Source organism: Triturus cristatus, chromosome 4_1 (genome assembly GCF_964204655.1).
Source record: "Triturus cristatus chromosome 4_1, aTriCri1.1, whole genome shotgun sequence".
Lineage (NCBI taxonomy): Eukaryota > Metazoa > Chordata > Amphibia > Caudata > Salamandridae > Triturus > Triturus cristatus.
In genome coordinates this window covers 1,005,382,540-1,005,399,855 of record NC_140585.1, presented here as the reverse complement: position 1 = coordinate 1,005,399,855, position 17,316 = coordinate 1,005,382,540, and the positions used below count along the sequence as shown (strand labels likewise).

General features: G+C 47.2%; 1 protein-coding gene across 1 annotated transcript in view; it reads right to left on the bottom strand.

The window, feature by feature from the left end:
* The window catches only part of LRRIQ1 (leucine rich repeats and IQ motif containing 1), a 1,142,626-nt gene that overhangs the window by 853,456 nt on the left and 271,854 nt on the right, over positions 1–17,316 (bottom strand). The window contains exon 9 of the mRNA XM_085653925.1: positions 13,611–13,761. Coding sequence (XP_085510051.1) covers positions 13,611–13,761 — 151 coding nt within the window. The remainder of the gene's footprint in view (positions 1–13,610; positions 13,762–17,316) is intronic.

Here is a 17,316-nt window from a genome sequence, read left to right as displayed (position 1 = left end):
GCCCACAGGAGAAGATCCTAGCTTTTTAGCAAACTTGTAAATAGCTGCAACATTTTGTTCAAATTGGATGCATCTAACCTGGCCAAGATGTTTCTAGTGGCATTCACTGTCTAAGGGTAGCACCAAATATGTAAACTTATTCACAGTCTGTAATCTAGTGCTTTGAATATATAATGGTCTTTTGTTCCCCTTAGGGAGGTCACAGATCATAGTAAAAGACTTCGGTTTATTGGTTTGCAGCCCTAGGGATCCCATAAACACACCAAACCCCTCTATCAGTCTCTGGAGACCCTCGCCTGTTCTCAACATAAGGATGCAGTCATCGGCATACATTAATACTGTATTAGGTCTTGACCCTGCCCTTGGTGGATCAGCCACGATCTCGCCTAGATATTTCTCCAAGTCATTAATGTAATATAAATACTAAACAGAAATGGGGCTAGGACACAGCCTTGACGTACACCTTTCCTGATGTTAAATGTAGGGGTACATTCCCAACTGAGGCCGTACCGGACGCGTCCCACAACATCCTCATGCAGTTGGCTTAGGACATGCACCAACCGCGCCTCCACCCCCAAATCCAGCAATTTGATCCAGAGTTTACCTCTGTCAACATTATCAAATGATGAAATTAGGTCCATGAAGGCGAGGTATAGCTGTCCCTTCTTGGTCCTTACTTACTATGCATGAGAGAAAGATTCAGGCATTGGTCGATCATTCATAATCCCCTCCTAAAACCATATTGGGCAAAGGTCAAGATATCTTTACCAGCTGCCCAAGACTCCAGGCGCTCCAATATTATCTTTCCTAGCACTTTCACTGTACTCTATAAGCTAAATTGGGTGGTAGCAGTTGGGGTCCCCGCTATCGCCCCTTTTGAAAATAGGTACTATGATGGTATTTGACCAGGACCTGGGGGACCCACAAATAGTTGCACTATTTACAATGTTAACCAGTATAGGTGCCGACAGCTTTGTATTATTCTTAAAGAGATCAATTGGCACTCCATCACCTTCAAGATGCTCAACCACACACACAAGGCCCTCTATGACACCGGACCAGCATACCTGAACAGCCGACTCAAATTCCACGCACCCCATGATCAGCCCAGCTCTCCTATGCCATGGTCCCCGCACCAGAAAGACCAGATCGGGAGGCCGCTCCTTCTTCTTCACGGCCAGAGCCTGGAACGCCCTTCCACTCCACCTCAGACAGACAACATCGCTCCTCATCTTCACAAGAAACCTCAAAACCTGGCTCTTCGACAGCCCCCCTCCTTGATGGACTGGAACCTGCACCCCCCCTCCCACCCCCAGCGCCTTGAGACCCTTACGGGTGAGTAGTCGCGCTCAACAAACGCCTTGATTGATTGATCAGGCCCTGATGCTTTGTTATTTGGACATCTAGTCATTGCTAAAATGACTTCAACTAGTGAGACGTCCAGATAATAAGGGCCTGTCCCTAAATCCGAAGTTGAATTGACGGTCGATTGACCTTGGTTTGGATAAAAAGTATCATTAAATACCTGGGTAAAAAGTGTCACCCAGGTTGAAGACTGAATGGGAATATCGGTACTGCTATTTTGGCCACATACAAAGTATGGGGAATTTACTACTTTCCAAAACAATTTTGAGTCTTTTTCTACACAGACCTCCTGGTCCCAGGCTTCCTTTCTTATAATTGCTTTCCTAGTCTCAAGCATGACCTTGTAGGAACGTCTACAGACTTATATAATCTCCATGTCCCTGGGAGAGTCTTTCAGAGCTTCCTTGAGTTGTTTATATGCTCTTGAGCCATAAAACCACTTGGTAGCGTTTATCGGGCGGTGAGGTGTAGTAGTAGTAGTAGTAGTAGTAGTAGTAGTAGTAGTTGTTAGCATCTCAGAGATTCACCTGCCCAATCCCGAGTATGTCTCCACAGTATTAGAAGGAGTGGCATCCTAGTCCAAACAAGTTTCTATTTTGCAACTCCCTACCAAATGTCTCAGAAGCTCCCCTATACCACCTCTGCCCACTTATGCCTCAGTCCCTGAATTTTAGAGTAGTCTACACTAGGAATGGTTTGAGTAGGTGCAGTGGTTGTTAATCCCAATTTTAGGTAAAGGGCTTGTGGGTTGTGGTCATTCTTATCGCAAGGTCAAATAACATAATTTACAATTTTCTCTCATAGCTCCATTGGGACTGCTCTGAAATCAATTATTCTTCCAGGATCTCTCCCTGTGAATGAGACTTGTCTATCAGTGGCTTCACTTGGCAAATCAATGGTAGGCAATAAATTATGGTTTAACAGGAGGGTATTTAGAGCAGTGCCACATGGACTGTGAAAGAAGGGCAAGAGATCCGGCGAGTCAGCCTCCCACAATCCACATACAAGATTACTAGTGAGTCAACATAACCTTAGATTAAAATCGCCCCCCACAATATATGAAAATCCCCTGAAAAACTTTATCAAATTTATTATGGTAAATAATAATCAGGATCACTGGGGACATGATTCCTAATGATATGAATATAACCTGGAAGAAGAGCGAGTCTGTAACCATGTCCATTATTTTGCAGGGAAAGGCCGTCCTAATGATAGTCAATAAACTGCGGCTATCATGACCATGCATGGCAGGAACTGCTGGAATTGAAGTGGCATGATACCCGTTCAGAAATATATGATCGCATGCCCATGTTTATTGGAGACAAATTATCTGGTATTCAGTAATCATATCTAATAAACTCTGGATCTTGTCATTTGTGAATTAACCCCGCAATGTTCCAGAATAAAACCTTTGTGTCCCACCCTCTTGCGGAGACATTTGTATCAGCCGCGATTTGGGACTCAGAGTCAGTGATAATATACAAGACCACATCACTATACCTTCAATCTTCATGTACTGTGGAAACAGAGTTATCCAGTCAATCAACATCAGCAAGTGCTGAAAAGTGGTTGTAGGTTGGTACTGAATAAGTGATGGCCTGATGATTAACCAGTGTAGACCGCGCTGCAGAATTATGTGAACATTTCAAGGTGTTGGGGCTGTAGAAAAAGCTTAGTGGGACAGCTTGTAAGTGTTGATTATGATAGTTACAAAATAATCTGGCCAAAATGGAGCTGACTAAATGGGCATTAGTAAAGTTGACAATAACATAGCCGCCTTGCTCCCCTTTTCGCATGTTGCCTAATAATTGAACTCTTCAAACAGTGATGATGCAGTGTGAAGCAAAATTGCAACTCATATACCTTAGGGAGGGATGAACGTAGCCAGTGGATGCACTTGTTCTTTAATTGGGACTCATTCTCAAGCTGGCTGCATGGCAAAGGAGGTACATTTTTTAAAACGATAACCAGCGGACAAGCCTCCGGAGGCAGATGTATGATAGGGAGTGTAAGGAGTGCTCATGTTGTCGGCACGGCGTTTAGGGCGGGACTGATTTTAAATCTGCTGCAGGTATTGTAGAATACACAAGAACAGTCGGGTTCAATAGGTGGCGGATTCAATAGAGTCAAACTCATAAGAAACCAGCAGCACTGGCTGTGATGGTTTAATATAACAATTTTTCTAATAAAGGAATTTGAGACATTTCTAGGAACTGTACGAAATTGTTAGCATTCCAAAATTTGACAGAAAAGCCCTGTCACTAGCCTTAACCAGAGCCTATTTTAAAATGCCTACAAAATACAGGTGGTAAAATATTGTCTCACTGTGACTGACCTTCGGCTCGAGTTTCACTATACTGGCAATTTAGCAGCACTGTGTGGGGTTTAGGCTCAGAATCCTCTAAATGTGTGGTTTCGAGACATAACCTATGGCACACTTTAGAAACCCTGCAGTAGCCCTAGATTACAAACATGCAGAAAACATTACAACTATCAACGTTTGTAGCTGAACGAAACCCAACCTGAACGCTGGTATGAATATACCGGCAGATGGCATTCTTGGTAAAATATATTTTTTCTCCGAATAAACTCCTCAATCATGTAAATTAAAAGGGCAATATGTGCAGTATAATAACCTGACTCACCAGGAAGAATGCTTCAGAACAGGAGGGTGCAGCTAAACATAGGATGGCGGCAATGGGATTGTAAGCATACAGCAAGAGTCACCATATTGAAATACACCATTACTTGCAAGGGACAAGGTGACATAAAGGCATGCCACACACTGGGTGTCAGGTCTATTAAATGTAGGAAATATTATTAACGTCGCATGCAGAACCTGGGGGCGGGGCTCTGGGCTGAAAGTGAGGCTTGGAGAATGATGCGTTCCAAGTAGGCCTGGGCGAAGCACTACGCTACGCTCGCGTAGTTTGCGAAGTTCGCGCTACTTCGCGCTACGCGAACTGCACGTAGCACAGTGCGAACACGCGTAGCGTAGTGTTGCGTAGTGCTGCGGTCATTTTTTGCTTGCTCGCGGTCCTCAACGTCAAGTTGGCGACCGCGAGCAAGCAAAATGACATCCTGGCGAGACTTTTTCCTTGTTCGCGATCGCGAGCATGGAAAATAAACCTCCCGGCGAGATTCCCAACGCGAGAAGGTCAGGTTTCTCATTGCGAGGGGTCGCGTATGCTCGCGACCGCTCGCGATGAGAAACTACCAGTTCGCGTTGAGAAAGCTGCAGCTCGAGGAAAAATCTACTCGAGCAGCAGAAAACTACAGCTCGCACTGTGCAAGATGCCATTTTCAATGATTGCACAGTGCCGGTTGCTTGTCCGCACTGTGCAATCATTGAAAACAACATCTTGCACAGTGCGAACATGTTACTTCGCAGTTCGCGAAGTGCTACGCGTAGCTCGCGTAGTGCGAACTTCACTTTGCGTAGCTTCGCGAAGTGCTACTTCGCGAACTACGCCCACCCTTAGTTCCAAGCCTTGTGGAAGAAATGTAAGTTACAGAGCGGAGTGAAACAGAAAGAAGAGAAACAAATGAAAGACACAGGATCAGATGCCGATCGAAAAACTTTAAGCCTCCTAACAGAAATGTCAGGAGTTGAAAAACAAAACCAAGCAGCTGTGCAGGCAAAAGCTTAAACACAAGTCCCACAAAGCAGATAACAGTATCTGGGCCATAGGATACTGATAAGAACACACGAAGAACAACAGGAAATGACATTCTAAAACCCATAGAAACGAAGGGAAAGTAAGTGGAAAGCACAACAACCAAGGACAAACCAGGGCAGGATGTAGGCATTTTTAAGATTTATATTAACAATAGATTTCCCACTGTGCAGGCGAAACCTAAAAATGGAGAGGAAGAGCTTAAGAGACAAAGAAAGGAAAGATTGTCAGTACGAGAGAAATAAGGCTAAAGAGAAAAAAACAAAATAAAAATAAAGAAGCGGAGAAAGACAAAGTACAAGAACAAAAGAAAAGAGAGAAAGAATGAGGAACAAATGAACAGAGAAAGGAGCAAAAGAAACAACAGAGATGACGGAAGAAAGAAAACTAAAGAAAATGAAAGGCGAGGAAAAGAAAAAACACAGAAAGAAATTAATGAAAGGAGAGGAAGAAAGAATCACAAAGGAAGTAGTAGAAAAAGGATAAAGGCAGAGCCCGGAAGAGAAAAGAAAGAAACCAAGAGGAAAAAGAGAATGAGAAAAGGATGGAAAGGAAAAAAGAGATGGAAAGAAAGAGGAGACAAACAACGAAAACAGGAAAGAAACAGAAAGACAGAGAGACTTGGGATTAAGGACAGTACTTGGGGAAGAAAGGAAAAAGAATGGAAAAAGTACAATAGGTAAATCCAACAATAGTAATAGAAAGAATAACAGGATGAAGTAGGAAGACAGTGAATTAATACAAGACTGAGAGAAAGGAGGGAAAGAAGGAAAGAAGAGGAAAAAGCAGCGAAAGAGAGAGAAGACAAAAAAAATGAAGAAGAGTAGAGAAATCAAGAAGGTTGGAATTAATGGAGAAAGAAACAGGGAAGAAAAAAGAATACAGGAAAGGAAAACATTATTGAGAGAAAGAAAGATTAGGAAGAAATAATTAGAGAGAAAAAGAAAAGTCGAGAAAAAAGAAATAAAAAGAATGAAAAATGAGAAGAAAGAAAAAATAAACAAAGAAGGGGAAATAGAAAAGGAATAAAGTAGCGGAAGAAATTAGAAAAAATAAAAAGTAGAGAAAAAGTATAAAAAGAGTAAAATAAAGACAAGAAAAAAGAAATAATGAAAAAGAATGCAAAGGAAGAAGGGAAAGAAAGAAGTGGGAAAGAAAGTAGTGTACAAAGATAAGAAGAAAGGGAGAAAGAAGAAGGAGAAAAAGTGGGAAAGCTGACAGAGGTGATAAAAGAAATCAAGAAAGGAGAGAAAGACATGAAAGCAGTGAAAATAGAAACAGAAGTACAGACAGGCAAGAAAGAAAGGAGAAAAACAAGGAAATATTTTTTCATCCTGCACTGTCAGCATTTTAGTTCTGACAGAAAAGGCACAGTGATTTAAATAGCTGCCTTATCAGGAGGCCAGCAGTAAAAAGTGCCTGGATCCTCACACAGATGGTTAATGTACTCTAGAAATCGACATAACGCACAAGTTACTTACCTTCGGTAACAATATATCTGTAAGAAACATTAGTTAGTTATAGTTTCCTTACCTTAGAATTACCCCCAGGCGTCAGACTGGATCCGGAAGGATTTTTCGTCAGCAGTACCTGACGGCTCTGCGTTTGTCGTCAGTTCTGTAACACGACTTTCCGTGCCAGAAACCCAGAGCCATGCAAGACACTGACCATTGGTGCACAAAACTAGAGCCCTGAAAGGATGTCCTTAACCCTAAAAATCAGTTCGCAGAACAGGGAGGTTGGGTGGGGCGGTAAGGAATCTATAACTAACTAATGTTTCTTACAGATATATCGTTACTGAAGGTAAGTAACTTGGGCATCTGAAAGAAACACGTTAGTTATAGATTCCTTACCTCAGAATAGATACCCCAGCAATACCAACCCCGGTGGTGGGTCTGCAAACCAAGATCACACCAGAAAGTCCTGGAGAACAGAACGGCCAAAGAAGCTGTCTCTCCGGACTTGGCTGTCCAGGCAGTAGGGTTTTGTGAACGTGTTTAGCGATGCCCACATAGCCGCCTGGCAGATGTCATTGAGAGGCACTCCTGTTCCCAAGGCAGTAGTGGCTGCCGTCGCCATGGTGGAGTGAGCGCGTAGCCCGACTGGATGCTCCTTTTTAGCCAGAGAGTAACAAACCTTAATACACAACACGACCCATCAAGAAATGGTGCGTTTGTGTACGGTCCGACCCTTCTTTGCACCCACGTAGCCAACAAAAAGTTTATCATCCACCCGGAACTGTTTTGTGCGATCCAGATAGAAGGAGAGCGCACGCTTTGGGTCCAGACAGTGGAGCCTCTCTTCCTCCTTTGAAGGATGCGGAGGCAGAAAGAAGGTGGGCTAAGTAACGGTCTGCCCGATGTGGAAGGCAGTGACCACCTTAGGAAGAAAGGATGGACGGGTCCTAAGAACCACCTTGTACGGATGAACAGACAAGAAAGGAGGTATGGAAGAAAGCCTGGAGCTCATTCACTCGTCTAGCAGAAGTGATGGCTACCAGGAAAGCAGAGTTAAGAGACGTAAAGTACAGTTATGAAGCAGCTCAAAGGGAGCACACATTAAATAAGTTAGCACAAGATTCAAGTACCACTCAGGCATAACAAATGGAATTGGAGGAAAAAGATGCGTTAAGCCTTTCAAGAAACAGTTAACTACCGGGAACTTGAAAAGAGAAGGCTGATCTGGCAGCCGAAGGAAGGTGGAGATGGCAGAAAGGTAGCCCTTGATAGTGCCCAAAGCAGAGCCCTCCTGGGCTAAAGAGAGAAGGAACAAGAATACTTCAGAAAGAGGGACAGAAAGGGGATCCACACCCTTCGCTGTGCACCATGCCACAAATTTGTTCCACCTGCAGGCGTATACCATCTTTGTGGAGGGATGCCAGGCTGCCAAGATTACGTCACAAATTTCAGGAGGCAGGTCAAAAGACGTCAACTGCTGCCGCTCAATCGCCACACAAGGAGGTGGAGACTGGACAGGTTCGGGTGGAGGACCGTCCCCTGCTGCTGCAACAGAAGATCCTCCCGAAGAGGCAGTCAGATCAGAGGATCGATGGCCATGTTGAGCAGCTCGGGATACCAGACTCTTCGTGCCCAATCCGGAGCCACAAGAATGACTTGGGCCCGGTCGCGCCTGATCTTCTTCAGCACTCTGGGCAGAAGTGGTATAGGGGAAAAAGTGTACACCAGACCGCAACTCCACTCGTGACGAAAAGCGTCGCCGGGCGAGTGCCGCCTTGAAAATTCCAACGTGCAGAATAGGTGACATTGCGTGTTCTCTTCGGTGGTGAATAGATCAAACCAAGGCTCTCCCCACTGTCGAAAGAGACCTTGCACCACCTCCGAGTGAAGACGTAATTCGTGATCCATCATGCACCTGCGGCTGTGTTAGTTCGCCCTTGCATTCAGAGATCATGCCAGGTGTTGAACCACCAAGGAAATGCCTTGATGTTCCAGCCAGGTCCAGAGGCGAAGGGCCTCCTGACATAGGGTCCACAACACTACCACGCCCTGTTTGTTGCAATACCACATGGCAGTGGTGTTGTCCGTGAAAACCTGCACTACTCTTCCCCGGACAGAATGCCTTCAGTGCAAGACAAATCGCCTGGAGCTACAGAAGGTTGATGTGAAGCTCGGACTCCGCCGGAGAACAGAGGCTTCTGATCTCCACCGTACTCATGTGGCTGCCCCATCCCAGAAGGGAGGTATCCGTCACCACAGTGTGGTCTGGTTGGGAAAGGGAGAGGGATATGCCATTGACCCAATCCTGGTTCGTAAGCCACCACTGCAGTTGTCGAGCAGTGCCCTCCGAGATCTGGACGCAATCGGACAGACTCCCTGATGCTGTGCCCACTGGAACTTCAGGTCCCACTGCAGAGCCCGCATATGCCACCAGGCATGATCGATCAGCAGGATGCAGGAGGCCATGAGGCCCAGCAGCCTCAGGTTCATTCTGACGAAACCCAGGACAGAGGCTGAAAGATCGGAATCACAGCCCGAATATCCCGGACTCGCTGTCCCGGTGGATAGACCTGAAACTGCATTGTGTCCAGAACAGCTCAGATGAAGAAGAGTTTCTGAGAGGGAATCAGGTGCAACTTTGGCACATTGATGGAGAACCCCAGCATATGCAGGAGGTCGTCCGTAGTCTGGAGGTGGGAGATGACAGCCTGGGGCAAGCTCGCCTTCAACAGCCAGTCGTTGAGATAGTGGAAGACTAAAACACCTGATCTGCGCAGATGTGCTGCGACCACTGCCATCACTTTCGTGAACACCCGAGGGGTGCTGGTAAGGCCAAACGGGAGCACGGTGAACTGAAAGTGCTCGTGGCCTACCGTGATCCGCAGGTAACGCCGGTGGGTCGGCAGGACAGGGATGTGAAAATACGCGTCCTGCAAGTCCAACGCTACCATCCAGTCTTGCGGGTCGAGGGCAGACAAGACCTGAGCAAGTGTCAACATTTTGAACATCTCCTTCCGGAGGAAGCGATTGACGTCCCTGAGGTCCAAAATAGGACGCAAGCCCTTGTCCTTCTTGGGAATAAGAAAGTAGTGGGAGTAACAACTGGGACAGGAACGCACTCGATGGCTCCCTTGGCCAAGAGAGCCATAACTTCCTGCTGGAGAAGGGCCAGATGATCCTCCGGCATGCGGTGGTTTTGCGGTGGCATGGCCGCAGGGGTAGTCTCAAAGGGGAGGGAGTAGCCCCTTCCAACTATTTGCAAAACCCACCTGTCCAAAGTGATTGTGCGCCAGTGGGGGAGGTGATGGCGAATCCTGCCGCCCACTGGCGTTTGATGGTCCTGAAAGGTCGGACTAGGAGGGTTTGGAGGCTGCTGGCAGAGGTGGGGTTGGTGGACTGGCCCGCCCGCTGGCCCCCGGAACCTTGCCAGTTGTTTCCACGTCCCCGGCTGCGCGAAGGTTGGTTAACTTGTTGCGGCCTGTGGCCCTGGGTGGGACATAGCGGGGCACCCCTTCCGTAGCCATGAAAGGGGCGAAAAGCAGACTGAGCCGTACGGGAGGAGAGGCCAAAGGATGAGTCCTTGAAGCGCTCTAGGGCGTTGTCTGCTTTGTCGCCAAAAAGGCAAAGCCATCAAAGGGCATATCCATCAAGGTGTTCTGGACATCCCCTGAAAAGCCAGTGGACCTCATCCAGGAGTAGCGGCGAAGCACTACCGACGTTGAAATGGTCCTGCCCAGAGAGTCGGCGGTGTCCAGCCCACAACAGATCGTACACTTAGCTGCATCTCTCCCGGCGGCAACAGCCTGGGAGAGCACTGCCCGGGCCTCCTCCGGACACTGAGGCAGCACTTGCGCCACCGTATCCCACACTGAGTGCGAATAACAGCCCAAGAGACACGTGATGTTTACGGACCGCAGTTCTAAGCTGGCGGAAGAAAAACATTTCTTACCAAGATGGTCCAGCTTCTTGGATTCCCTTTCCGGTGGAGCAGAAGGGAAGGCACTTTTGGTTGTGGAGACTTGGACCAGCAAGCTCTCTGGGGTGGGGTGTTGGGAGGGAAAAGTGGGGTTGCTCGAAGCCGGGCGGTGGGGTCGGGCTATCATCCTGTCCACGGGAGCCCCTGTGTTGGGCCTGGACCACTTGCCCAAAAGGACGTGAGTGAGGGCCTCAGTAAACGGAAGCAGGGGCCCCGATAAGCTCGCTGCCGGTTGAATCACCTCAGTCAGGAGGTTAGTCCTGAACGCCACCGTAGGAAGCTCGAGGTTGAGAGCCTCAGCCGCCCTACGCAACACCACAGCGTATGACGCTCCCTCCTCCATAGCCCCGGTAGGGGAGACAACATGCCAAGGTCGGGTGAAGTGTCAAGACCACTGGCATCCCCCAGTTCCTCTCTCAAGTCCTGCTTAGTATCAAGCTAGTCAGTTAAAGGGTCACCTGACCCCTCCCAGTCCTCCTCATCTTCCTCTGGGTGCCACTGTTGTTGGAAAGGGGCCTCAGGAGTAAACAGGGGCATGAAAACCCCACCCGGCGCCGGATCCGGTGTCCGACGACGCCGGTCCGGCTCCGTGACCACGTAAGGAAGGAGGCTGGGGTAGATGCCGGCCGGGGGGCCGACAGGCGTCGGGCACGGCAGTGGTGCCGTCGGAAGCGGCGCCGGTGGAGGTGTAATGAAGTCACCTGGTCGATCCGGATCAAGGCCTGGATCCAAGGGGTCCTGCGGCACCGGGGCCGGAGTCGCCAGCAGCTAAGACCTGGGCCTCCCATCCGAATCCGCAAGGCCCAAAGGCGCGCCGGCGGGGTCGGTCTGCCCAAAGATGGCATGCTTCGCCTCGTTGAACGTATGAAGCTGGGCGGGAGTAGCTCCGGGTCCCAGAAAGGGAGGGAAGTTTGGAGTCGACCCTTCGGACTCCGCGCACGGAGCCACAGGAGTTGCACCACCCGCGCGCCTTGTTGGTTCGGCCAACCGATGAGGAGAAGGTGAAAGTGAAGAGTGACTATGCTTTTTCGACTTCTTCTTATGCTTCGACTTACCCGACCCAGAGTGCGAAGACTTCGATGACTTCGACCCGGAAAGATGGTGGCTCCGCGACCGGTCCCTCGACCTCCTTCTCGACCGGGATCTCGAACGTGCGGAGCCGACTATCGTCGTTCAGGTAGCTTTCGGGACCGCTCCCACAAAGCCTTCGGCGTCAACAACTGACAGTCGGAGCACGACTTGGGGTTGTGGTCACATGTGAGGCAAAAGAGGCACATGTGGTGCGGATCCGTCACCGACATCAATCAGGTACAGAAACCGCAGGCCTTAAAAACGGGCATCCCTTGTGCACCTGTTCGAAGTTGGAGACTCAAGACAAGACGACGACAAAAGTCGAGAAAAACGTGGTCAAACAATGACTGAGGAACCGCTTTTCCCGGATCTGCGCTGGCTGGCGCGGAAAAAGAAAAAAATTACATCAGTGCGCGAGGGCGGCGTCTAAGTAGCTGACCGACGCCACCTTCCGACGCACAGAGGTACTGCTGACGAAAAATCTTTCCGGATCCAGTCTGACGCCTGGGGGTAATTCTAAGGTAAGGAATCTATAACTAACATGTTTCTTTCAGATATATTGATATTATTACTTAACTTGCATTTTATAATTCATTTTTGTTTAATTTCTTGTGCCTTGGAATATCACAGTTTGCAATGTTACCCTCCTATTATAGATCAAAGAACAAATCAAAATAGATTTGGAGATATTTATGAAGCCAATATGTTTAAACATTTACTTTACCTATGCTGTTACGTAGAACACTTAACAACAAAGTTGGACTACTTTTAGGCTGCAAGACATATCTTGCTTGCATCGCTATTGAAAACATTTTAAATACAAAGTTTTGAAGTATTTTTGTTTTTCAATTGCCATGGCCTACAATTATGGTATGTGTTTATCCCTTAGCAACATTCAGTATCCTCGGGCCTGACTACATGTGGCCCATTAAATTGTGATCCCTGCAGTTAACGGTTATGGGATGTTTAATTGCAACGCACGATAAAGATGAAACCCTTAAATTAAATTTCAGCAGATCAAACCTGCCAGAACATAACAAGGGGAAAGGTTGGGTATATACTGGGACTTTAGGAATTTGGTGTGGTAATCCTCAAAATCTGCATGTTATACCCCCAAAAACAATAAATGACAATTATATGATCTGATAAATTCCTCAGTGTTGGATTTCTATAGAATGCGATAATTGTTGCATCTGAGACGACTAATAGTAATAAGCCTCTTTGCCCTAAAAATGTCCCTGTTATCTTTGAATAGGAGCGTACTCAGAGTATTTAAAAGATTATGAAATCTCCAAAATCTAGGCACATCTGAGATATGGCTGGTCATTAGTTTCACCACAATTTAAACTAGATTCACATGGTGCAGCAACATTGTGGCAGCAAAATCTCCCCTTTGTACTCTCCATTATTTACTGTTCACCCAACTTAATTTTCAATGCTCAAATTACCATTATGTTGTAAATGTGACTGCCTCAAATGTGTTGGTGAATCCACATTTGCTTTTCATTTTTTAACACCTCACACACAGAGCAAATGTATATATGTTTCTTGCACATGTTCTTAACTCAGATTATCCCTGAGTGTCTAAGAGAGTAGATTTTCACATACAAATGGCCATTTCACCCCCACACCACTATGTATCACCAAGGTCGTTTCAGAAACAGAATACTAGGGTACAGCCCGGCTTCAGGAGAAACCTAAAAAGTAAAAATAATGTACCCACTAATTACTAAATTTCTTATGGTTTCGGTTGGAAGTATCCTCTTCCATTAGCCATTAGGAGGCCTTCAAGCATAGCCATTATTATCCAACCTCATGTCATTGAATCCTGTGAAGGAACTTGCTGCATGACTGTGAAGATGCACTTTGTCAATGTTAATCTTGCATTCACATGGACCACTTAAGCTTTGGACACCTGCTCAACCAGGGAACAGTAAATACTGCTTTTGCCAACAACTTAAAAAATCTAAACATCCAGTTCATATTGGTCCATCAGATGCGAGTATTTTATTAATGTGATCAAGTATGCATTTTTCCAATTAGTTCATGAAAAAAATCACTTACCGATTCGTGTTATTTTGTTGTATGATAATTCAAGATTCTTAAGATTAGGACACCCGTCGAGTCCATGAATTGATGTCAATCGATTGTTGCTTAGAAGAATAGTGCAAAGATTTTCCAAAGCCTCACAGTTTAGGATCTGTATGCTGTTTTCCTTTAACAAAGAAAAAATATCACATGTTGTGCCTTCACTGCCAGATCACTCCGCATTGTGACTGTTAAATTAGACACTACTAATGTATAACATATTAGCTCCAAAAACTCAATAAATACAGGGGTGGCAGAGCATTCCAAATCAGTGATGGATTGCAAATGCCCAGTTTGTGAGAGATATACTTGCATTTACTTTTTAGGTCATGGCTACAAATAGCTTTAGCTATCTATTGGCCAATCCAATTGCTTCTAAAATACAAGAGTGAGCTTTGGGTCCATATCTCTCTCAAGACTAGATTGCTTTGTTGTCTATCTCACTTCCCTGCTCCTGATTGAGTGGCTTTTCTCCATAACCTAGCGCCTATCCCACCTAGGAGAATTTCAGTCTCATAGTGTTTTGATTGTGTCATGTATCTTTCCACTAGTGGTATCAGACCTTGCATTACAGTGTATTGGGTATGTGGGGGGTATTTTCTGCCCTATCTCTCTCCCTGCTCCTGTTCTGCCCCAACCCGCAGTCTTTATTACTTTCCGCCCTTGCCATCTCCCACCCACAGGTCACTTGCCCCCTGAACTCCTCTTTAGGGTATGCACTGCAGTCATCCTCTAGTTTCTGTTGCTGTTTTTCTAGTGAGCAAGAGCGAACTCGTTTTTTTAGGTCTCGCCTGATCCAGCACATGCGCTGGTCTGGGCAAGACATTTAGTGTACGGGTTTTGAAAGCAATGCCACATGGCCTAGCGCTTGCGTTCATGCGAGCGTTCACGCACGCAGCTGGCAGTGGCTGGCAGTGGGGGCAGGCCGGCAGGCAAACAGAGCATTACATGCACTCACCGCATTAATGTTTTACCTTGATGGTGATCATTGCCCCTGAAACACGTTTCAAATGTCTTGGCTGATCCCCATCGCAGTTTCTTCACCACCCACACCAGCACAGGGCTAGGAGCGAGAATGCCGAAGGGCTCACCTCACAGTTCTCTTTCAGTCCCCTCAGTTTCACCTCCAGGGCGTGTAATAGTCCGCGCCCCTCAAGTGCACCCACAGCACATGAGCACGGGTCTCGCCCGCTTCGTCCCCACAGCCCTATCAAACACTAGGCCCCCTCAGGAAGTTGGCAGTGGTGAACAGGGATAGCGTGGTAAGTGCTACAAAGCGGATCACGGATGGAGGCACCCTCAACACCTTTTTCTCCTCTGCAGAAACTCCGACAGGGCACTAGTCCGGCCACCAGCTGCTGTTCAGATCCAGTTATGCTGCTTCACCGCACAATCCACCCAAGGCTTCTGACTCATCCAGTCAAGAGCATGCTCTCCCCATAGTGAGTCTGAGTGAAGCGGCACCTTACTCCCAGGCAGCCAGGCACTTCAGATAGACCCCCGAGTATTTGCGGCCCAAGGAGCTGTGCCTCAAGATTGTTTGCAGCAAGGGATCACCTCACTAATAGCGCACCCCCTCAGTCAGACGTGTACCCGGATGGTGCCATCCGCTCCCGCTTCAGCAGGCTAGATTACGCCAGACCGCACCAATGTAGTTGTTGTTTGATCCGTCTGCGATAGGGCAGGACTCAATCCGTTTATGCCAGGTTTATGCCAGGTTCAAGCGACAATGATGGAAAGCTAGCCAATACATCGGGTTCGCCTCATTGAAGTTTCTGGGAGTCAGCGCAGTCCAGCGGTCTTTCCCGTTCTAGAGGGTTCAAACAGGCATTATCACTCCTCCTACCCCCTCCGCTGCCACAACCAATTCACGAGGATCATAGTTAGTCTGTGGGAATCCCGTTACGACGAGCCCAGCTTGCAGGTTACTGTATTCACGCACCGCATTCAGTCTTGCCAACAGAAACAACTGCAACCACTTCAGCATGCTCACAGGTGGTGCAGCCCACCTGCAACCATGTCACTGCCTCAAGCGTGTCGCCACAGGGCCAGCGGCGATGCAGGTAATTTAATGCCACTTAGCTTATCTGCGCCCCCAGCGGGCTCCTACGGGGTCCCGATGCCTCTCACCTCCAGGGACTTGCGCTTCGCTTATACAGACCGGCTCCAGCAGCAGATCGGGCGCCCGCCCAGCACCTCTGTCCCAGGGGAGACCTCGGTTTTCCAGACGGTGTCCAAACCGCAGGGCGTCCACTCCATCCGTCGCAGTCTGTCGGAGCAGTCCGCACCAGCTGTGACTCAGCTCTCCTCCTTCAGGCCGCCATCTTTGTGCAGCCTCGCCCGCTTCGTCTCTCCGCTATCGCCGTGCCCAGCCGGTGATCAGATCTCTGAGGGTAGTGCTGTATACACCAGTTACTCCTCTCGAGGAGGACACAAGAAAGAGCCCCCGGGCCCAGCCAGGATCGCCGATTTACAGGATAATTTACTCATCCGGCGCGGAGCTCTCAGCTCACACGTCCACCATTGATGGCTTCGTAGCGGTGCCCCTTTTATGTGCTAAAGATGTTAAAGAAATTGTTGCCTTTCATCCCAGTCAGCACCAGGAGAACTTTAATCTGTGCTCTGGTCATGTCTAAGGTTGACTGCTGTAATAGCCTGTTAATCAATGCCCAAGAAAGGGTTCTGGGTAGGCTGCAGTTGGTACAGAACGCAGAAACTAGGATGCTAACAGGTACACCGAAGTTTAAACCAATCTCCAATGTGGTGTGACAGCTCCACTGGCTGCCCGTAAGAAGCAAAACGAAGTTTAAGGCTCTCTGCATTGCCTATAAGGCGATTCACAACACAGGACCAGAATGCTTGAAGAAAGCTTTCTTGGCTTATGCACCCAATAGATCTCTTTGCTCAACAGATGCAAACCTTCTGATCATCCCCAGAACTAAGAAAGTCAACTGGGTTGACAGAAGCTTCATAGTGGCTGCATCTAAACTGTGGAACTCTCTCCCCAGCAGATTAAGGCTAGTCCTACACTGCTATCATTCAGAAAACAAATAGGCTCTCTCCAGCTTTCAGCTTTTCCTTTCAGTACATAGCGCCGAGACACCTACGGGTATTTGTGCACTTTGTAAATTGTTAAAATAAATAAATAAATAAATAAATAATGAAGCATGTGCCACAATGATGCATCTCTATACTGGCATGCCAGACCATGCCGAAGCATTGTAAAGCGACTCTCCTCAATCACAGATAGTCAAGAGTCAACACCACGAGTAAAGGGTGGCCCTGTTAGACGAGGGAATTTCCCTTGTAATGTTATAGTGATTAAGGGTCGAGGAAGTGAACACAGCAAACATGGGGGCCCGCATGTGACTTGCACATGTGCAGTGTTAATCACTGGTACTACTTTTATCTTTTTACAGAAGCACAAAATACATGAAAAAGGAAACATCTGCAAAATGCCATGTGATAGTTCCAAAACATGGACAATAAAGCAAGCCAGAGCCTGAAGGGTGTTTGGTCAAAGAATCCAAAAGCATATAAGACTGACCTAAAGCCCATTCCTGAATTTTTTTTATTTTATTTTATTTTATTTTGATTTTTAATTACATACCTCCCGTGGTGGTGGGAGAGGGATTAACAATGAGACATAATCATACAAACAAATTTCCATAATGAATTATAC